Genomic DNA, 23,029 nt, shown 5'->3' on the forward strand with positions numbered 1-23,029 from the left:
TATTTTTAAAAAATCAACCTAAAAACAGTATTGGTTTTAAAGAACACACACAGAGCATGAAAATCTATCATATGATCCCAGCAATGAACAAGTCATTTTGATTGGCTTATTAACCACAATCACTTAAAGCTTACTAGTATATTGAAACATTTTGGCTCACCCGGTTCAACGGGGCTTAAGATGAAAAGAGAAAAGGTGTATTATATGATTTGACTTTAAAAGAAATAAAACTCAATTTGTATGCCATTACTAAAACAATCCTTTGAGAATCTTTCCATCTAGTATTTATTTTCAGGAATGGAAGTGGAAATACATAGCCCAGAAATCTGCTCTAAGAATGAGCCACTGGGGCTGGAGAGATGGCTCATGTGGGTTAAGAGCAGGTACTGCTCTTTCAGAGTACCCGAGTTCAGCTCTCAACACCCACATCTGGTGGCTCCTAACCACTGGCAACTTCAGCGCCAAGGGATCTGACTCTGCTGGCCTAGTGGGAACCTGCACTCATGTGCACATACACACAAAACAGAACAAGGCACTGTACTCTGGGTACAAGGACATGTACTCTGGGCTCCATAACTACTGGTAGACTCTGTACAAGTCACTTTGCATCAGCTACTTGGTGTTTATAGACTCCACACCCGACTTTGAAACTTTGATACAGCTACAGCTTTTTTGTTAAATTTTCTGTTTTACAGAGTGTTAGCTCACTCTCTGTTTACACCCAAGGATGTGTGAATTTCTATGTCTTGAATCAGGTTTCCCCATTGTAGATTGTTTCCTCATGCTTGTGAAACTGCTATGTGGTGACTAGAAAACTTGTTAATGAATAGAAAAGAGTTCCTTCTAAGTAGCTAAGAACTGTACTGAACCCTGGCAGAAATTAGCATGACCTTTCAATACCCCCAGGTGACTACAGAAAATAATAATAATTCCTTTAGGCCTTGAATAAGAAAAAAAATAAATTGTGGTCCCTGTCCTGTAGTACACGAAGGTATGTTGTTGTCTTCTCAAGAAATTTGATCTGAGACACTGGAAAGATCAAGCAGATGTTTTCTTAGCAAAGGCAGATTCAAATGGACTGTCCCCAAAGTGGAGGTAGCAGCCCAATAGATTCTGTGTTGTGGGTTTTAAGTAAGTTTTATGAATATTTATGAAGTAGGTGGCATAACTAAGATCCTTTCCCTCCCAAATCATAGCAGATTAAATTTCCCTGCTCTATAGATCCATATTTCTTCCCATGATCCTTTAGAAAGGTCCTGAAAGGGAATGAGAATCAAAACCACAATGAAAATGATATTTTAATGGAAGTAAGGTCTTTTGATTGAGGATTCATATCCTTCATTAGTGCACATGTGTGGGAAAATGCTCTGACATCCTGTTTCTTTTGTTTTGTTTCATTTTATTTGTTTTTTGAGATAGGGTTTCTCTGTGTAACAGCCCTGGCTGTCCTGGAATTCACTTTGTGGACCAGGCTGGCCTCGAATTCACAGAGATTCGCCTGCCTCTGCCTCCACCTCCCAACTACTGAGATTAAAGATGTACGCCACCATGTCCAGCAAGATTTATTTATATAGTAAGAACAGTCTCTCTTCCCCTCAGAGAGGTCTAACCAACCATCAAGAGATGAAGCTCTCAAGGCACAGCTGCAACATGCTGCCCAGGGCCCTGTGGTTGCTGTAAGGTTTTATCATTAAGCAGGAACCAGGGCTTTATGATGGGTTGCAGGCTGAATAAACGGGAGCAGAACTTTGACTCTCTATAGGTATCCTTTTGCCCTCGACCATTCCTGTCTGTCTTTTGCCTGATGTCACCTTTGCCCACTTCACTATACATTAGAATGTCCCAGGGGCTGAATCAGCTTCCTCAAGTTGGAAGACACATCTGGGGTTCATCTCCTCCATCCCCGACCCCCGGCCCCAAGTTCCAGTCATCTGTTCTACTTTGAGACTACAGAGTTAGGGAAGTAGGAGTAGATGAGGACCAGTAAGTTCCCGAACATGAGGTTTTCCTAAAATAAGCTAAAAGTGGTTTGCAGAAAAAAATTCTAGCAATTTCCATCCCAGCCAAATAGTTCTAAAACCTAGAAAAGAATTTGTGCACCCCACCCCCATTGTGTTCCAATGAGTCTTCCTTCTAGTATAGTACCTCTGTAGGGCTTATCATTTAGAAGACTGAAAGTTTAGTCTGTGTGCCTGTGCATGCGCAACAAGAGCTTTATTTGAATGCACTTAATGAATTGTTAAGTTTTAACTGAAAATCAATTAATTAAAATAAAGGCGAAGTCCAAGCCCTCCTGATTATTATCGGAAGAACGCTATGCACTTCTGGAAAATACTGCCGTCTAATGGGGCCATTTCCATTGGATAATTTCAAGACTGAATATACAACTAACATGTTAGAAAAAAATAACTGGTTTTCTAGATTAGTTATTCTTTTAAGAGTTTTTTTAGTTGTTTTCAGACCATTGGCTTGATTAGCTTGTCTTGACAGAACATACACCCCTGTTCTCAAAACACTCATTTTTTTTTTGTATTTTAACCCCCTCTGAAATTGGAGGTTTTGTGTTAAAATCAGTGAAGCATATGTTTAAATGGTAATGTACTATTTTTCTTAATAGATAATATAGTAATGTGCCTTCCGTCTGTGTCATCCAGTTGAATAAACAAGGTAGTTGTACAGTGTTCCACACACTGTGCTACAGTATGGTGTTTCCTCACAGGAAATCCCTCCTTATGAAACCAAGGGAGTGATGAGAGCCAGCTTTTCATCCAGAGAAGCAGATAATCATACAGCCTTCATAAGAATCAAGACGAATGCGTCGGATAGCACGGAGTTCATCATTCTCCCCGTGGAGGTTGAAGTTACAACAGGTCAGTGGAGAGCTGCAGGAATGTGAGTTTGTTCTGTTCTCAGTGCACCCTATCTTGGCAGATAATTGTTCACTGTTCTGTTTTCCCAGCTCCTGGAATTTATTCCTCAACTGAAATGTTAGATTTTGGAACACTTCGAACACAAGGTAAAATAGCGGAAGTCTTTATGGGTCTTTCTCAGTTACTTTTCTGTTGCTCTGAGGAGACACCATGGCCAAGGCAACTTATAAAAGGAAGCATTTAATGGGGTGAGGACTGTTGCTTAGGTTTCCAGAGGGTTAATCCATGAACATCGTGGAGGGGAGCATAGAGCATAACAGCAGACAGGCATGGTGCTGAAGTTATAGCTGGGTGCTTACAACTTATCTGCAAGTTGGAGGCAAAGAGAGACTGGGCCTGGTGTGGGCTTTTGAAACCCCAAAGCCTACTCCTCGTGACATACCTATTCAAACAAGGCCACACCTCCTAATCCTTCTCAGAATAGTTCTGCTTTAGAGACCAGTTCTTCAAATACATGCGCCTGTGTGGGCCATTCTCATTCAAACCACAGGTCTAAAATAGTCCAGTTGAGATTCAGTTCTTCTCGTGGCTCTACATACAATTCATCTTTGTAAGTTATTTCTCAGTGGGTCACATAATCTTTTACAAATCTTCAAAGAAACCTGCTTCCCAGGTGATAGAATAAGGTCAGGATATTTTGAGCATTCCAGGTAGAAACTGAGGTAGAAAATAGTTTCTTAGTCTAGTTCCTCACACATTCAGTTGTGATAAGTAGTTATTTGTTTATTTATTATGCATACAGTGTTTTGCCTGCATGTTTGCCTGCACACCAGAAGAGGGCATTAGATCTCATTGCAAATGGTTGAGAGCCACCATGTGGTGACTGGGAATTGAACTCAGGTCCTCTAGAAGAGCTACCAGTGCTCTTAACCTCTGAGTCATCTCTCCAGCCCCATATTTATTGACTGAGGTCTGTCCTGCCCAGTTCCCGCGATTGTAAAGTCCCAAAGAAATCACATAGAGGTCTACATTTTTCAGTAGTAAAATAAAAGTCAAAAGATTTATCTCCAAATTTTTTTAAAGACATGAATTATTCAATTGCATTATAATGGATAATATTGATTATCCTGAGTTGTGAAAGAATTCTAATTCTAAAATAATAAACAACCAAGCTAAGGTTTTTATTAAAGAAAAGTACAAATACTTAGTTGAATCATTTGTAGTTGACGCTTACTTGCCCAGGATTAAAGACCATATTTTTGGAAAATTTATTTTATTTTATTTTATTTTATTTGGTACGCATGTGGGTGCATGGGGGGGGGGGGGTTCCCAAGACAGGGCTTCTCTGTGTAACAGTCCTGGCTGTCCTGAAACTCTGTAGACGAGGCTGGCCTCAAACTCATAGAGATCTGCCTGCCTCTGCCTCCCTAGTGCTGGGATTAAACGTGTGTGCTGCCACCTCCCAGCTTGATTTTTCTTTTAGTATGGTTATTTTGCATTGTAATTGCCTTATTGGAATCTAAGTAATGTCTGAGTTCACTAAAGGTTACTCTCTACATTTTTGTCTTGGTTTTTAAGCTTATTATTTAAGCTGGGTGTGGTCGGGGCAGCTCTTGAAAAACTAATGTTCTGCTGAGTAAAATGTGCTATGGGCAGGTCTTTTAAACACTTTTTCTCCATTTTAACAGATCTACCGAAAGTTTTAAATCTTCATTTATTAAATTCAGGAACAAAGGATGTACCAATAACAGTAAGTTTTTTCCACCCCACCTCCAGTGTGTGGGGGGGGGGGCGGGGGGGGAGTTAACACCAGAGTTAAGTTTTTGCTCTATATTGTGGTAGTTTGTCGACTCTTGGTTTTATGTGGACTATGAGAACCCTGATCTTCATTCATCCCTTTACTCATTCATTTAATTAATTAAACATCAACTATTGTCCTAAAAGTGGAGCTATGAGTCAGACTACCAAAGTCCCCTTTACCACTGAGTTCACTTTGAAATCAGGCTTCTTTGGGTTCATCAAAGTGCAGAAAGAAAAGGATGGGATCAAGAGAGCAACATTAGGAGACTTACATGTTGTAGGAAAACAGTGTAGCTACTTTGAAACACGTGTAGGTGAGAAGAGAGACCAGCCAAAGCTGTCGTGGTGTTCTGCTGGTGAGGTCACAGTAGCTTAGACTTCTCTCCTACACACACTGCAAACTGAGCTTTTAGAAAACTTAACTTTCTTTGTTTTGTTTTCTCTTTATTTCAGCATTTCTTGCATATTATAACAAAATTAGAGGCTGGTATTTATTTTTTTAAGAAAAGTTGTTATCCTCTACCATTTCCTATACATGTGCAATTTTAAATATGTACTAAGGCAGTGCTGAATGTTCAAGTTTTGTTGATTCATCTTCCAAGAATGGTCCCATTTTTAAACACTGTAGTTCTTCTCAGTGCACAGTAATGATACAAGTAACTCCAAATACATGCTCCTCACCTGGTGATGGACAGAACACCTATATTCAGGCCCTCCTATCTATCATGTAGCTTTGAGAAAATTGCCTTCCTGACATAAAGACTAATATGCTTTAGATGCCTTTAGGTCTACACGAGGTTTCTATGTTACCTGATAAATAGGAATCATTTATTAACTTTACCAGTATCAGCTTGATGTTTGCTGTACTGAATTTATGCACAAAATATTAAGGATCCAAAGGCTGTGTACTAATGAGTTCTCTCTGGAGATAGGGTCTCATTGTACAGCTCTGGCTGGCTTGAAACTCACTGGTTGGCTCTGAATTCAGAGATTAGCCTCCCAACTGCTGGGATTAAAGGTGTGCACCACACTTGCCTTCTTGGACTCTTGTACTCACTTGAATTATTGAGTGGTAGTTTGATTTGAATACCATAAGAAAAGGCTAAAATTATATTAAGAATGTATACAAGCTGCCTTTCCTGTCATATTTTCCCACTTCTTAATTATCTTTGAATAAGCATTAGTTAGTAACTAATACTAAAATATTTAGTATAATTAAGTTTATTAGAAGGTTAAAATTATATTAAGAATGTATACAAGCTGCCTTTCCTGTCATATTTTCCCACTTCTTAATTATCTTTGAATAAGCATTAGTTAGTAACTAATACTAAAATGGTTAGTATAATTAAGTTTATTAGAAGGTAATGATTTTGTATTATGTTTTATATTGTCACCAGAATAAACTTTAAGTATTTTGCTCTTACTTTTTTTTGTTTTTGGTTTACTTTGTTTTTATTTCCTTAGACAAATGGATTTTACCTGACAATTAGGTTTATTTTTAATGAGTGAACAGTTCAGATCATTTGTATAAAGTGAGTCACCAGTTGTATATTTGCTTAATATTAGTGCAGTTTGTTCTGAGGTAATAATTCTGAATGTAAATATTTCCTCTGATTTGGAAAATGCTTAAAAGCATTGCATTTGAAGTAAGAGAATCATTTTTTGACATCTATTTTAAGTTCTTCCCTCTTACAACAACAGTATCGTAGAAAAAAACATAACTGGTTCTTTCTGGCATGACTTCGTAGAAGCTACTGCCACCCAGAACATGCTACAGTGGTTCTTGATGAGCCCTTGCAGTATGTGAGTATATTGGGGTGTGGCTGTGGTTTCATTGTTGCTATCTCACACACAGTAGCCAGTGAAGAAGGGAGCTGTGCTGCCAGAGCCGTGATAGCAAGACCAGCTATCTAGCAAGCCACAAGCTTACAATCAAAGTAGCAAGCAGATGGAATCACAAAACTTTTCAGACAGATTAATACCTTAGAAAATGTCTACTTCAGTCTCCCAGGATGTAACATGAAGGGTCCTGTTTGTTGTTGTTTCTGTCCTGCCTGGTTCCCCACAACTGTTTAGCCCCAAAGAAAATCACACATAGGTCTCCATAAATTATAAGCTGATTGGCCCATTAGCTCTAGCCTCTCACTGGCTAACTCTCACATCTTGATTAACCATTTTTCTGATCTATGTTAGCCATGTGGCTCAGTACCTTTTTTCAGTGGGGCAGATCACATCCTGCTGCTTCAGTGGTCTGGGCAGGAGTGGGAGGAATCAACTTCCTCCTTCCCAGAATTCTGTTCTCATTACATCATTTCTACTTCCTGTCTGGTTTTCCCGCCTATATTTCCTACCTGGCGTTTATTTATAACATGTGTTTATTTATAACATGATTGACAGAATACAGACAATTCTCCCGTACCACCAGGATGTTTTTACAGGTTGGAAAAGTGAACCTGAGTATGTGGCAGCTTGCTTAGGCTTCAACTGTATCACTGCTAGATTGCCATATGTATTCTACTGCTTTCCCTCTCTTGGGGAAGTTGTTAGTGTGATAAAATAATATAATGAAAGCAAATGAAACTATCTTCCATATGTAACAGTTCAAACAGGTCTTTGTTTAATCTCAAAAATACATGCATACCCTTCAGGGAATGAACAGATCTGTATTTAAGGTATAAGGATCTCTATTTAGTTTATTATTAACAGTAAGCTTTATTGATAAATAAAATTGCTGTGAACAAGTCATCCAGGTCCCAACCCCAGTCTTATATTCAAATGAGAAAGCATTCTTCCAGAAAAAGTTAGGCAAATGAAAAAGATAAAATGCTGAAGAGTAGAAGGCCAGAAGCCAAGGCTATTAAGAATTCCAACACAAGCAACTTTAAGAATCATCCTTAGGGCCATCATCTAGGACCTGTAAGGACTTGCTAGCTGCCCAGGGCTAAGGCAGTGCATGGGAAAGTGAGCTGCCCTGGCAGGCCCTAGAGTTATTATAATTCTCTTAGTTCCCTGCCATAGCAAACACCAAGCCACAGGACCAGTGTCTTTTTTCACCTTTATCAGTCAACAGAAAGGGTGAGCTGAGAATGGGGAAGAACCTAGTGACTTGCCAGCCCTGTGAATGAACATGCATACCCATTGAGCTGCACAGATGGAAGATTCTTTCCTGTGGGAAGTAATACGTTTGGACATCAAGTTCACACAGTCCTGATCATTTGATAAATACTTTGAATCAGGTTTAGTGTGCAATGCCATGATTCCACGAAGACACTTTACTGCAGTGGTATGTCAGTGACCCTATACCAAGTCAGGAAACCTGGCTTTAGTCCTCCTCTTGCTACCTGACTTTTGAAACATCACTTTATAGTGTGAGACTCTCTTTATCAAAACCATGGGAAAGGGGTTGGACTTTTGAAGTCTCTTTCAGTTTAAATGATTTGTATCTTTGAGGATGATAAAGAACTAGACCTTAAAATGTGTTTATTTATAGAATAATACACTAAACATATACCATTTACTGATTTTGTTGTTTCTATTTGCTTTGGGGATTTTTCTTAATTTTCGGTTTAGTTATGTGAATATATCTAAGTTGAAAGCATTCCAGCCTCTCTTACAAGTTAAGTAGCTCTGTAGTTGGCCTTACTACGCAGTGCACAGATAGTAGTATAGCTTGCTCTTTGACAGTGGGCCTTGCTTACGTTCCAGGCCATGGAGAAACAATTGCAGAAGCCACCTTTGGGTCACAGCATCTTAAAGTATTCATTCTTCCCATTAGAGGACAGCTCCATAGCACCTTTGTGTATAAGACAGATGGTTCTTCATGTCCCCTTTTTTTACAAAGTAGGCATTCATGTAGAAGATAGGACTTTTAAGTTTTCTCATGTGTGAGTTTGTCCTTAGATTCATACGTACTAATCTCATACCTGGTTTCTTTGTCATTACTTTGTTTCATAAGGTATTCAGTTGAAAGTAAGGCATCCGCTTGTGCTATTTCGTTTACAGCTACTACAGACATTAAGCCTTAATTTTGAAAGTGCTTTACTTTCTAGCTATACTACTAGACTAAAATTCCTTTCTTTTTCTTTGCAGAGTGTTCGACCTACACCACAAAATGACGCTATAACGGTACATTTTAAACCAGTTACATTAAAAGCTTCTGAAAGTAAATATACCAAGGTTGCAAGCATTAGTTTTGATGGTAAATATTGATTTTTTCTACCATTGAGTGATATTATTTTGATAAACTAGAAAGCATTTATGTGGGTTAATACAGAAATCCAGACTATTTTAGCCTAGATTTAACAGTACTGAAATTGATTTTGTCCCCCTACAAAAATCATGACTAAATTTTTTTGTCGTCATTCATTTTGTTTGGTTTTTAGAGACAGGATTAATGTGTAACAACCCTAACTGCCATGGAACTTGTTTTATAGACCAGGCTGGCCTCAAATTTACAGAGATCCACCTGCCTCTGCCTTCCCAAGTCTGAGATTAAAGGTGTGCACAACCACACCTGGCTTAACTTACTTTATTCATAAATTATCATAACTTCATAAACCTAAATCAGTATTAACAATCAAGAAACATTAGCAGATACATTAGAATTGGGATTATTTCTGTATTCTGTGATAACAGATCACAGCTGTCATAATTTACCTGAATTATGAAATCATTGCTTGTTTTCATTGATATTGTATTTTACGTTCAGAAGCACCTTTAGGTTTGTGAGCAGAAGTATTCTTCATAACACTTTTATATGTTGACTTCTTAAGCAAAGCAGATAGTCCTGCCTAAACTTAAGTAATAGCCTTTGTTATAATTGTCCAATTAGCTATTATTTCAGCTATGAGTAATATGTGTCATAGGAAATATTATCCCAGATCTACAGCTTAGTGCCCCGAATGTACCCAGTCTCACCGGAAACAATAGCTTAGACTTAAGTATTTTTACAGTCTGTCTTTACTGTGTTTTCGTTTTTGTTTTTGTTCTAAGAGAAATTTATTGAATTTGCTATTTCAAATTTGACTTAACCTTGCTTAACTCTATGTTATTAAATAACTGAAACTCGGAAGAGGGCATGTGTCTTCTGTAGCCTCCCCACCCTGAACATGCCTCTTTCATCTAATGCGCCTGTCTAACCTAAGCAAGGAGCCATAAAGCTGAAACTGACCATCTGCCCGGAGTTCACATTTCATAGCTTAGCTCATCAGATGAGGTAGTCAGTGAGTATGGCAGTACCCTGCAAGCTCAGCATAGTGTCTGTGAGAGAGTATGTATAGTCTGTATATTCCTTAGTTAGGGAGCATTCAGGGAGGATCTGCAGACCATGACACAGGCTGACTGGGGCTTCTGCAAAAGCTCCCAGGGAGAGGAAGTTGAGTTTGTGATCTATTTGATGATGCATATGTAGGAAGTTAGAATTACAGAAAGTTTGGGTATCACAGCTACAGACATACCCGAAGTACACGTCTTGTGTGCCACTGAGAAACCACATTCACGACCAGCAGAGACCCCTCTTCCCTTCCAGAAAACGTTCTGAGCCCTCAGAACACTTAGGCTACCTTAGTGATTAACTCAAGGAATGGGCAAGTTCACCTCAGCCACAATCCTATGGCATTACCATCCCTTTATCTCTGAGGGTACAGGGCTCCTCCCTTCCAGCACCTTAAGCCCAGCAAATGTCTCCATGGAGGCCTATGGTGCCATTTGTGTGGTTCTTCTGAGATTATAGACTCTAAATTATCTATTTACTTATCCAGTGCCAACTATGGAATCCCAAGACCTCATGCACACACACATTGCTTGACAAGTACTCTGTCACTGAGCTGTATCCCCAGCCCTAAAATGGTGTTTCTTACAAGTGTTTTTTTCTAGCAGTTGCTAATTTTCTTTAAAGTGTTTTTTAATGTTATGAGGAAATATTTTGACCTTTAACCCACTCACAGCACTGCAGATCTCCCAGCAGAAAATACCTCTCAAAGGTTGCTGTGAGTGGCCTGGAAAGATGGCTCAGTGGTTAAGAGCACTTGCTTGCCATTGCAGAGGATCCTGAATCAGTTCCCAGCACCCATGTTCAGTGGCTCACAACAGCCTGTAACTCTAGCTCCAGGCAGGATCCAGTGCCCTCTTCTGACCTCCTTGGGCATAAATGTGCATGTATGCACACATACACCGTGCCCTCTTCTGACCTCCTTAGACACACACACACAATTTTTTTAAATAATAGTTTTTAAAGGATTAGTGTGAAATCAGTCGGGAAGCTGTGTTTAACTTGGGTATTTTCAGAGTTCACTGTGTGTTAGTGCTGCCAGGGTCATGTTTAAGACAGATATCCTTCTCCCCAAAAGTATTCCATGATATTTAACTGAATATTCTTGAGATTTTTGTGTTAATTCAATAATACTATTAAATACCTGAATTACAGACATGTAATCAGCCTGACATCAGAACACTGAAAAAATTAAAGTGTCCATAAATAACTCAGTTTGGAAAAAATGTTAAGAAGAAATTTAAATCTTAAGTGCCTAAGAGTAGACCTTGAGATGCTAGGCATCATACCATTTCCTGTCCTTTGCGTGTCCTGAAGTCAGGTGGCACACATCCACAAGCAGAGGCATACCTGAAGGACTGCAAAGGAGAGACACTCCTTCAAAGTGAGCACCAGACTGAACGCAGCAGTTCTTTGACTCCATCAGTGAGACAGTACAGGGATGGCAGCAGGCGAGGGTGTGCTTCAGCTCATATGCACAGCTCTGGGCTGGCGAGTGGCAGATGTCTGAGCTCCTTAGCCTCGGCTTTTCTCCGCACTATACTGCCTTGTTGAAATTTGCGGGAAGACTGCAGCCGAACCAGGAATGCTGTCTCTCAGTACACCCTTGAACTACCAATGCTCAGTAGATGGCTGCAGTTTTGCCTCCCAGGGGATGCTAGACAGTTTTCTGGAGACATTTTTAGTTGTCACAACTGGAGGGATGCTCCTGACATCTAGCAAGAGGAGCCCCTGGGTACTACTGTTGGATATCCTACACAGTGCCTGCCACGGGAGTAAACCTGATCTCACACACTACCATGCTGAGATTAAGGTTAAGGAACCTGCTGTCCTAAATGACACCAATGCCTCAAACGAAGAAGTGATTTGTGTTTACTTGCTAATGACTAGTCTGTCTGTCTCACCACAGGAAAAAGTCCTGCTTTTTATATAAAATATCTACTTTGCATGAGCTTTCCTCTTTTTTTCTTAAAGATCCTCTCAATTTACATAAAATTCACTCAGACTCATAAGTAGTAAACAGTAATAGACAGCTGGCTACATGGCTCAGCAGTTGGGACCTTGCTCAACACCAAGCCTGTCAACCCATGTTTAGTCTCAGAAAATGCAAATGGTGAAAAGAGACAAGACCCCCGCCAGTTGTCCTCAGCCTCCACACGTGTGCCATAACAGGCTCACCTTCACTCACATGTATCATACAGATACACAGAATGTAAATGTAATGTTTTAAGTTTAAAAATACCCCCGCACACAAATAGACATTTTTAATAAAATGACAATTTTTTGTTGTTTTCTTGTTTGTTTTTTAATGCTTCCTTTCAGCTTCAAGAGCAAAAAAGCCATCTCAGTTTTCTGGGAAAATAACTGTTAAAGCAAAGGAAAAGAGTTACTCTAAACTCGAAATACCCTACCAAGCAGAAGTTCTAGATGGGTGAGTTTCTCCTTCCAAAGAGCTTTTAACTTTTTTTTTTAAAAAAAAAACTTTATTTAACCTTATTTCATGCACATTGATATAACGACGTCAGATTCTCTGAAACAGGGGTTACAGACAGCTGCGAGCTGCCATGTGGTTGCTGGGAATTGAACCCAGGTCCTCCGGAAGAGCAGTCAGTGCTCTTAGCCACTGAGCCATCTCACCAGCCCCCGAGCTTTTAACTTTTTGTTTCTAACTTTTTGCTGATAAATAGTTCATCTAACCTAATGGGATTATTATAAAAAGAACAACCACAACTGTAAAGGAAATCGTTCTGTATCTTGTTTATTTCTGATTTTCTAAGATGAAGAGAAAATAGAATGGTATTATTTGTGTTAGAGGATGTAACGATTCATCAATGAATCTGTGTTTTTTTAAGTATTTAAGTCATTTGAACCATTTTCCTTATGTTCTTTTTGTGACGTGTCGGACTGTTTCGTGTCGCTCCTCTCTGACTTGAGGCAAATGTTTGTCTATAAACTCCTCAGTCCCTCGACTGACCCTTGCTTTATAAATGGCCTCTGAGCTATAACTTTCTCATTGTACTTTAAGCAGTAAGTGTTATATTAACACACAACCTGATAGGTCCTCACCATAACCACCATAGCCGTCCTGTTGGTGCATTCTTGATTCCAGAAGTTTGATTTTGTATCATGCAAAGGGAACCATCTTTCCATTACATTTCAGTATTTTATAAGCTAAATTTTAATTCATGTGATCAATCATAGTTTCATAAAGATAAATACTAATTCTGTTCTGTGGTTCTTAATGCTAAATGTATACTACTACTTATAACAAAAGAGCTTGGACCTTAAATTAGCATATGAAAATAAGGAGGATTTATCTTGTTTTGTTTTTTTTCCAATAGTTATTTGGGTTTTGATCACGCCGCAACGCTGTTTCACATCCAGGACAGTCCTGCTGGCCCAGTGGAGAGGCCAATTTACCTGACTAACACTTTCAGTTTTGCGATCCTCATTCATGATGTGTTGTTACCAGAAGAAGCCAAATCAATGTTTCAGGTATGTGTGAGCCCTCTAGCTTCCATTCTGCTGCTATCCACTAGATGGTACTAACTTGCTTTTTCTCTCCTTCTTTTCCCAGGTTTACAACTTCAGCAAACCAGTTTTAATTCTTCCTAATGAGTCAGGATACATTTTTACCCTGGTTTTTATGCCATCCACATCATCCATGCACATAGACAACAACATTTTACTTGTTACCAATGCCTCTAAGTTTCATTTACCTGTGCGGGTATACACAGGCTTTTTAGATGTAAGTATGTTGTCAAGGTCCCTTCTCTGTGCTTCTGGATATTGCCAGGGTTTGGGATACATTCTTCTTGTGTTTACATGTTGATCTGAATCCTTCTCAATCAGTGCTTGCAGAATACAGTAGTGTACCACCCCCATTTACAAAGGACCCCTTCCAGGATCCCCAGAGAATTCCAAAACTAGAGGTTGTTATTCTTCAGTGTCCAAGGGGAATTGGTCTTAGAATCCACTACAGATGCCCAAACCATGAGTATTCCAGTCCCTTATAGAAAATGGTGTAATATTTGTAAGCAAGCAGTGAAGTCCATGGATATGGAACCTACAGGCTGACTGTCCACTCTGTGTTTTCCTCTAATGCATACAACTAAGTTTAATTTAGCAATGAGAGTAAGTAGTAGTAAAATGGAACACTTAGGATAATATGTGGTAAGTGCTGTAATTAAGCTATTACTTTTACCTTTGCCTTAAGGAAAGCACTTTATGGCTTTTCTTTGGGACATGTGAATCACTGCCCTTGCTCCTTATAAAGCAAATTAAGGGTTGTTTGAACACTGGCACTGTGCTGTGACCACAGGTAGTCCTTCTGAAACCCACACGATGAATGAGTGGGTAGCATATATAGCATGGATACAGAGGAGAAAGAGATGGTTCACATCCCCGAAAAGACAACACAAGGCTTTGTTTGCTACTCAGAGTAACATGCAATTGCAAACTTGGGAATTACTTCTGGAATTTTTCCCATAATATAGTTGACTTCTTTAATTTCAGTCTCTACCTAGAACCTTTCTACATTGTTTTCTCTTGGTTTACTTTTAAATTGTAATGGCAGAAACTCTAAAACAAAGATAAATAGAAGGATAATGTGGCAGGGGCAATAGGAAGTAAAGCGGTATCCTTGATTGGTTAAAGTTGGACAAAGTTGTTATACTAGGACAAAGCGAAGAACCAGAGAGGGCAGAAGAAAACTGGGTGGTAAAGATGTACATTTGGGCAAATATGATAAATATAACACAGAAGTAAGGTGAAGAGGTCTTCACAGTACAGAAGACAACAGACCAGTGGGAAAATTCCAGACAAAGCTGTGGTGAATATGGCCAATGAAAAAAATTTGGATAAGTAATAAGACAGTTGAGAAAGAAAAGGGTGGAGCATGCACAGTGCCTTCCAGAACTTAACATCAGCTAGACTTGTGGAGCTTGGGGCTCAGGATTACCCCATCCAGTCAGATGACTTATTTGTAAAATCATTCAGTGCCTTCTGAGACCACCTCAGTTTCTGCCTAACTGCCAAGGACTCCCTAGCCTCTCTTTGTTTTTCAGGGATGTAGCTGCTCATTAAATGGCTCTTTCCATCTCTGATTCCTCTGTTCAAAATACTTACTCTATAATGTTTACATTGACATAACATACAGAAACTGTGGTGTCTCCTAGTGATTACACACATGCGATTTGGTGTTTAATACAGTCCTTTTCTGTCTCTCCAGTACTTTGTATTGCCCCCTAAAATAGAAGAACGCTTCATAGATTTTGGAGTACTGAGTGCCACAGAAGCAAGTAATATATTATTTGCAATTATAAACAGCAATCCAATTGAGGTAAAAAAATTATTTTTATTCTTGATCACACTGAGGATTTCATATTTGTGTTGCAAGATCACTTTTGTGTTTTCTCTTTGAAGCTGGCTATAAAAAGTTGGCATATCATAGGAGATGGCTTATCAATAGAACTTGTAGCTACAGAGAAAGGCAACAGAACTACTGTGATCGCAAGCCTTCCGGAGTTGGAGAGGTCCTCTTTGCCTGTCCAGTCCCCGGTGAGTGAACTTGTTTACTGTTTCTTTGGGTTAGAATGGGTGTTTCAGCCACAGGTAAAAGAGTACTGCTGTGTGCACCACACAGTTAGTGTTTTGATGTGCTTCCTAATGACACTGACTGGTAACATTGGAAGGGCCTCATGGAGATCATCTACTCCCCTACTTTCCTTTCATGATGAGGGCACTGAAACCCAAAGTCATTAAGCCTATCTTATCATGAGTTACAGAGCAAGCGAAATTGGAATGATTTGTATCATACTATCATGAAAGGAGAAAGTGTCTTCAGTGAGTCAGTATTCTAAGCTCCAGTGTGACCTGAGCCACACATGTCTGTGTGGGTATAACTTACCACTAGAGTGCTCTTTCCCAATTCAGTAGGAGACTTGATCCTGCATCACTAGTGAATGATGCCATTTTTACTGCTTCAGGTAACATTAGCTTCAGGACACTTTGCAGTGTTCAGAGTCAAGCTTACTGCTAAGAAACTAGAAGGGATTCACGATGGAGCCATACAGATCACAACAGACTATGAGGTAAGCACATTACTGGGGATTCATGCGAGTGGATTTTTCTGAAACTTTTTGCTGTTATTGATTGTGCACATTTATAGAGCTTTTTGTTTTTGTAGAAGCAAAGAACTACATCTGCTTAAAGTTAATGTACCAGTTTCATGCCTTTAAAACTGGCCTTTTAACCATTCAGAAGACTGGTTGTTACCTCCCAGTTTTCTGCTAAAACTCATACTTTGTAACTAAAACAGAGTTTCAGGAAAATACCTTTAGTACATTTAGAATTACCCTGCTAGAAACCTGCCTACAGACAGTTGCCACATAACAACTGACTGGGTTTTCTGAGCTGCATGTTTGACCCTACACTCATTAGTATATATTTTGCAATATGTTAATGTTTGTGTCCTGATGGACATTCTTTAAAGGACTATCATTGATCTCTTCCAGAGACTGTAGACTTTATGTTGTATTCAGTAAGAGCCTGAATGTATGTATTTCTAACATTGATCTCTTCCAGAGACTGTAGACTTTATGTTGTATTCAATAAGAGCCTGGATGTATGTATTTCTGACAGATCTGATTTTTTTTTATTTTATACTTTCAATTTTTGATAAAGGGATTGGAACTTACTGTGTAGCCTAAAGTGGCCTTAAACTAGCAGACTTCCTACTTCAACTTCTCAAGGGCTGGGGTTGCAGGGGTAGGATTGCTTGCCTACCTCAGTTAAATATCTAAAAATATTTTAAACTTAACATTTAAAAGATCTTTGAATAGTTAAGTCCTGAGTACTGCTGAATTCAACAAGTTGGTATCTTTTTGTCCTCCTGTTGTTTTCAGCACACACAAATCCAGCGACAAAATAAACAGAATTGACTATTCAATAATAATGACTAGTTTAGAGTATATCAAATTACCTCCAAAAACAAGGAATTCATATTTAGTGTTCATATAGAAGTGCCTTTCAGACTTGAGGAAAGTTTTTGTTAAGTGGATGAAAATAAAAATTAAACACAAGGGGCTGGAAAGATGTCTCAGCAGTTAATAGCACTGGCTGCTCTTCTAGCGGACTCAGGTTCAGTTCCCAGCACCTACAAGGTGGCTCTTAACGATCTGTAGCTACAGTTCCAGGGGATCCAATGCCCTCTTCTGGTCTCTGCAGGCACCAGGCATGTGTGTGGTAGGTATGCAGGCAAAATATCTATATACATAAAAGCTAATTACAAAAAAATAAAATTTCAAAAGTTAAACACAGATATTCTTTCATGCACTGCACTCAGCTCATGTGTGGTACTAATTAGGAATAAACTGAAGTCTAACTCCTCAAAGTTCAACTTGTCTTTAAAACTTTGGTTGAAATCAATTTCTGTCTACCAAAAATATACTGAGTTATTTAGCCATAGAAATCCTGGATTTTTATAGATGTTGTTTTAGGAGTACAGCTTTCCTTCTTAATCTGTAAGAGGACGTGCATTTTGAAAAATTTGTCTTTATTCCTTTCCTATGACTTGGTCTTAACTGTTCTTAGCAGGTAAATGCTATTGTTTTCATTTTATAGAGAACCTTGGGCAGATTAAAAAGCTTCCAGGGTGGTTATTGCTGGTATGTGACACAAAATAAACTTTGTTTTTAGCCCTGAAACAATGAAGTAATCGCCAGTACCAAACATCCCAGACTTTCCCCTGACTTCATGGTAATCTGCCTCTTCACTCCACAGATCCTGACCATTCCTGTGAAAGCTGTGATTGCAGTGGGCTCGCTGACCTGCTTCCCAAAGCACATGGTCCTTCCCCCTTCTTTCCCAGTAAGAAAATTATACTTCTTCTTGCTAAGTGTTTTCCATTGCCTGTATCTCTTGTGTTTATAGCTCAAACGGGAAAGTCATGTACTGTTTTCATCATTTATTGTAACGTAAAGCATAGCGCCAGGTTCTTCAGAGGGTATAAAGTGGGATACGAAATAGACCCCTCCCTCAGAAAGACTTTCTATGAAGAATAGGAATGGGAGCCTTGCTGTATGTAAAGCATAAAAAAGAGGTTACTCCAGGAAGAATAAAATAAAGGGACTTAGAGAAAAAGCACCCTGTAGCCTAACTTAGAATTTTTTGTGGCAGGGATAGAAAACCATGGTCAAGGACATCCAGGGCTAGGGAAGAACATCACCAGAGGCAAGAAGGTAAAGTCAGAAGTGGTCCAGGTGCTGCTGAGTGATCTGCTGGGCCAGAAGGGAAGGAAGCTTTAAGAGCAGGTAGAACAGTATGTTGGAGTGGATACCTGAAAAAATGTAAATTCATGGGAATCTAAAATTTTTTGAGCAGAGAGTTAACATCGTCAGTGCTGGACTTTAAAGATTGGCTCTGTATCAGAAGGAAATGCAGGCCACTTGTGGAAGGAAATAACAGCCCAAGGTGGAGTAGGGCACACAGGAAAAGGGCCATGGGGAGAGATGAGCACCTTTTCTGCTTCCAAACCTCCATTTTGAGAGAGGGAGAGGGAGAGAGAAAGATTTGAAATTGGAAAACCTGGTTCAGTTCTCAGCACCTACATGGTAGCTCACAACTGTCTTAAATTCCAGGTTCAGGGAACTCAGTGCTCCTCCAGTCCTCTGTGAGAACTAGGCACACATGTGGTGCATACCAGTACATGCAGGCAAACACTTATACATATAAAATAAAAATAGGCATTCTTTCTGCAGAAGTTAGTTAATGTCAAATGTTTCTCTATCATCTGAAACACTGTTAGAATTAATAACTCTTTTAGCTTGATAAGAAATTGCTTAGGCAGGCATGAACAGACACTTTAAAAATCGTCTCCTGAAAATTTTGTGGTATTGTGCTTCTTTATGCTAAAAAAAAGAATCCATGTAGGTTTTATTCAATAGGATTTCAAACAAAACGCAACAGTTGGATGTTTCTCTCCATAAAAATATAAATTAATAACTGCATATTCTCATAAATAAACATATACAATTAAATGTGTGGGATTTTACATATAAAACCTGGATATAGGCAGCATAACTATAAAATCTCTTTCTTGATGGAATTGGTAACCCCCCCTCCCCCGCCCCAACAGGGTTTCTCTGTAGCTTTAAAGCCTGTCCTGGAACTTGCTCTGTAGACTAGGCTGCCCTCAAACATACAGATCCACCTGCCTCTGCCTCCCACTGGGATTAAAGGTATGTACGGTCATGCCTTTTTTTTTTTTTTTTTTTGAGTACTGTTAAGATATTTAAAGTTGAACTAGTGAAATGGCTCAGCAGATAAAGGTGTTTGCTGCGAAGCCTCATGACCTGAGTTCTCCAAGACTCATATGGAGGAAGGAGAGAACCAACTCCGGGAAGTTGTTTCTTGAGCTTCACGTGGACTCAATGGTGGATACGCACTCTGTGGCACATAAGCCCACCACCATATACATACAAGTTAATCATGTAATTTTTTAATTTTAAAGAATTAAAAAAAGAAAGTTTGTATATGGGTCATTAAGTACTGGAAATACAAGAATTTGAATACTTGGCTACTGTAGGCGACAGCTTCATGTGTGGTTCTAGAATACTTGCAACAGTTCTTTAATCGCACAGTGACTCATCCCTCACAGCGGATCTCTCTCGATGTGGTTCTGAAAGATATGGGACATCTTTTATACCTAGTGGCAGGACCTCAGAGATGATGTGTGCATGGGGAGCAGGGTGCTAGAGAGAAGGCAAAAGATATTACACATGGATCAGCTCCTTGAGTGCTCTGATGAGGTCCGCAAATCGAGACAGCTGGGGGTAGGAGTGGATAACTGTGCCTTAGCATTTGAGCATTTAGGAAGTCAGGATGCATTGGGCAAATGTAGAAATGTGTCTTCCTAGGATAGAGGGTTAGGGGCAGGAGATACGAGTACTGTACTTAACAAAGCCTAAATTCAAGAGTGTACCCTCTCAATATAACATTTTAATTAATAAGTTCAACATATTTAAGTTTGGACTATAATTAAACCCCCACCTTCCTGTCGTTGCACTTTGTCTGACTATATATTAAATCCATGCCTTTATTATTAATCCATGAAACCCTTATTCTTCCTTCAGCCACCTTTTACCCTCTGCTAAATCCTGAAGGGACCTAGAGCTATTGGAGGGAAACCATACATTAGAAAACATTTCAAATAACTCAGGGTTGGATACTTGAGTAGAGTTGCAAAATGAACTTTATTTCTCTTTTGATCTCCATGCGGCCAAAGAGCTGATGCTGGGGAAAAGTTCTGACAGGTATAGGAATCTAGATGACTGCCAAGAAGGCACAGCTGCTGCCTGTTCTGACTTTCTTCCCTCCCAGCCACATGTCCACCCTAAGGGTCTTACTAGGGTATTTATTTTCACTGGGCTGCAAATAAGGACACCATCCTCTTCTGTGTTTTTTAGTACCAAATACTAGAGCGGGTTTCTTTTTTTTTTTTGAAATTACCCAATTTAATATTTTATTTAAAACTGTCACATAGTGGTAAAAAGTAGGTAAATTACTGTTATTAAATATTTAATTTTATCAATATTTAGTCAATATTTCTAAAGCTATTATATAGCACATCTTTTTAAACTATTTTCATACTTCATATTTTATCTTAGTAGTAATAAATATCCATTATTTTATATAACAAGTAAAATTTTCCAATACACATAAGCATATGTAACTATTAGTGCCCATCTCTTGGAATTTTTCTTCTTTTTTTAAAATTTATTTATTTATTTATTTATTTATTACGGATTTCTGTCTCCTCCCCGCAACCGCTTCCCATTTCCCTCCCCCTCCCCCAATCAAGTCCCCTCCCTCATCTGCTCGAAGAGCAATCAGGGTTCCCTGACCTGTGGGAAGCCCAAGGACCGCCCACCTCTATCCAGGTCTCATAAGGTGAGCATCCAAACTGCCTAGGCTCCCCCAAAGCCAGTACGTGCAGTAGGATCAAAAACCCACTGCGATTGTTCTTGAGTTCTCAGTATTCCTCATTGTCCGCTATGTTCAGCTAGTCCGGATTTATCCCATGCTTTTTCAGACCTAGGCCAGCTGGCCTTGGTGAGTTCCCAATAGAACATCCCTATTGTCTCAGTGTGTGGGTGCACCCCTCGTGGTCCTGAGTTCCTTGCTCGTGCTCCGTCTCCTTCTGCTCCTGATTTGGACCTTGAGATTTCTGTCCGGTGCTCCCATGTGGGTCTCTGTCTCTGTCTCCTTTCATCGCCTGATGAAGGTTAATATTCATGAGGATGCCTGTGTGTTTGTCTTTGGATTCACCTTCTTATTTAGCTTCTCTAGGAACATGAATTATAAGCTCAATGTCCTTTATTTATGGCTAGAAATCAAATATGAGTCAGTACATCCCATGTTCCTCTTTTTGGGTCTGGCTTACCTCACTCAGGATAGTGTTTTCTATTTCCATCCATTTGTATGCAAAATTCAAGAAGTCCTTGTTTTTTACTGCTGAGTAATACTCTAATATGTATATATTCCATACTTTCTTCATCCATTCTTCCGTTGAAGGGCATCTAGGTTGTTTTCAGGTTCTGGCTATTACAAACAATGCTGCCATGAACATAGTTGAGCATATACTTTTGTTGTATGATAGGGCCTCTCTTGGGTATATTCCCAAGAGTGGTATTGCTGGATCCAGGGGTAGGTTGATCCCGAATTTCCTGAGAAACCAAAACACTGCTTTCCAGAGTGGTTGCACAAGTTTGCATTCCCACCAGCAATGGGTGAGTGTGCCCCTTTCTCCACAACCTCTCCAGCAAAGGCTATCATTGGTGTTTTTGATTTTAGCCATTCTGACAGGTGTAAGATGGTATCTTAAAGTTGTCTTGATTTGCATTTCCCTGATCGCTAAGGAAGTTGAGCATGACCTTAAGTGTCTTTTGGCCATTTGGACTTCTTCTGTTGAGAATTCTCTCTTCAGCTCAATGCCCCATTTTATAATTGGGTTGATTAGCCTTTTACGGTCTAGTTTCTTGATTTCTTTATATATTTTGGAGATCAGACCTTTGTCAGTTGCGGGGTTGGTGAAAATCTTCTCCCAGTAAGTGGGTTGCCTTTTTGTCTTAGTGACAGTGTCCATTGCTTTACAGAAGCTTCTCAGCCTCAGGAGGTCCCATTTATTCAATGATGCCCTTAGTGTCTGTGCTGCTGGGGTTATACGTAGGAAGTGGTCTCCTGTGCCCATGTGCTGTAGAGTACTTCCCACTTTCTCTTCTATGAGGTTCAGTGTGTTCGGAATGATATTGAGGTCTTTAATCCATTTGGACTTGAGTTTTGTGCATGGTGATAGATATGGATCTATTTTCATTCTTCTACAGATTGACATCCAGTTTTGCCAGCACAATTTGTTGAAGATGCTCTCTTTTTTCCTTTGTATACTTTTAGCTCCTTTATCGAAAATCAGGTGTTCATAGGTTTGTGGGTTAAAGTCAGGGTCTTCTATTCGATTCCATTGGTCGACTTCTCTGTTTTTATGCCAATACCAAGCTGTTTTCAATACTGTAGCTCTGTAATAGAGTTTGAAGTCAGGGACAGTAATGCCTCCAGACAATCCTTTATTGTATAAGATTGTTTTGGCTATCCTGGGTTTTTTGTTTTTCCATATAAAGTTGATTATTGTCCTCTCAAAGTCTGTGAAGAATTTTGATGGGATTTTGATGGGGATTGCATTGAATCTATAGATTGCTTTTGGTAGAATTGCCATTTTTACTATGTTGATCCTCCCAATCCAAGAGCAAGGGAGGTCCTTCCATTTTCTGGTGTCTTCTTCAATTTCTTTCTTCAAAGACGTATAGTTCTTGTCAAATAGATCTTTCACTTCCTTGGTCAGAGTTACCCCAAGATATTTTATGCTATTTGTGGCTATCGTGAAAGGTGATGCTTCTCTGATTTCCCTCTCTGCTTCCTTATCCTTAGTGTATAGGAAGGCAACTGATTTTTTGGAGTTGATCTTGTATCCTGCCACATTACTAAAGGTGTTTATCAGCTGTAGGAGTTCTTTGGTAGAATTTTTGGGGTCGCTTAT

General features: G+C 39.4%; 1 protein-coding gene across 2 annotated transcripts in view; it reads left to right on the forward strand.

The window, feature by feature from the left end:
* Tmem131 (transmembrane protein 131) overlaps window positions 1-23,029 on the forward strand; it is a 164,122-nt gene that overhangs the window by 106,241 nt on the left and 34,852 nt on the right. For both annotated transcript variants that reach the window (XM_041655933.1, XM_041655932.1), the window contains exons 9-19: window positions 2,720-2,870; window positions 2,960-3,016; window positions 4,559-4,620; window positions 8,760-8,868; window positions 12,262-12,370; window positions 13,281-13,434; window positions 13,517-13,687; window positions 15,170-15,280; window positions 15,364-15,498; window positions 15,927-16,031; window positions 17,722-17,808. In XM_041655933.1, coding sequence (XP_041511867.1) covers window positions 2,720-2,870; window positions 2,960-3,016; window positions 4,559-4,620; window positions 8,760-8,868; window positions 12,262-12,370; window positions 13,281-13,434; window positions 13,517-13,687; window positions 15,170-15,280; window positions 15,364-15,498; window positions 15,927-16,031; window positions 17,722-17,808 — 1,251 coding nt within the window. The remainder of the gene's footprint in view (window positions 1-2,719; window positions 2,871-2,959; window positions 3,017-4,558; window positions 4,621-8,759; window positions 8,869-12,261; window positions 12,371-13,280; window positions 13,435-13,516; window positions 13,688-15,169; window positions 15,281-15,363; window positions 15,499-15,926; window positions 16,032-17,721; window positions 17,809-23,029) is intronic.

This window comes from Microtus oregoni, unplaced genomic scaffold (genome assembly GCF_018167655.1).
Source record: "Microtus oregoni isolate MIOR12 unplaced genomic scaffold, Mior012 000007F_ref0000211, whole genome shotgun sequence".
Classification (NCBI taxonomy): domain Eukaryota; kingdom Metazoa; phylum Chordata; class Mammalia; order Rodentia; family Cricetidae; genus Microtus; species Microtus oregoni.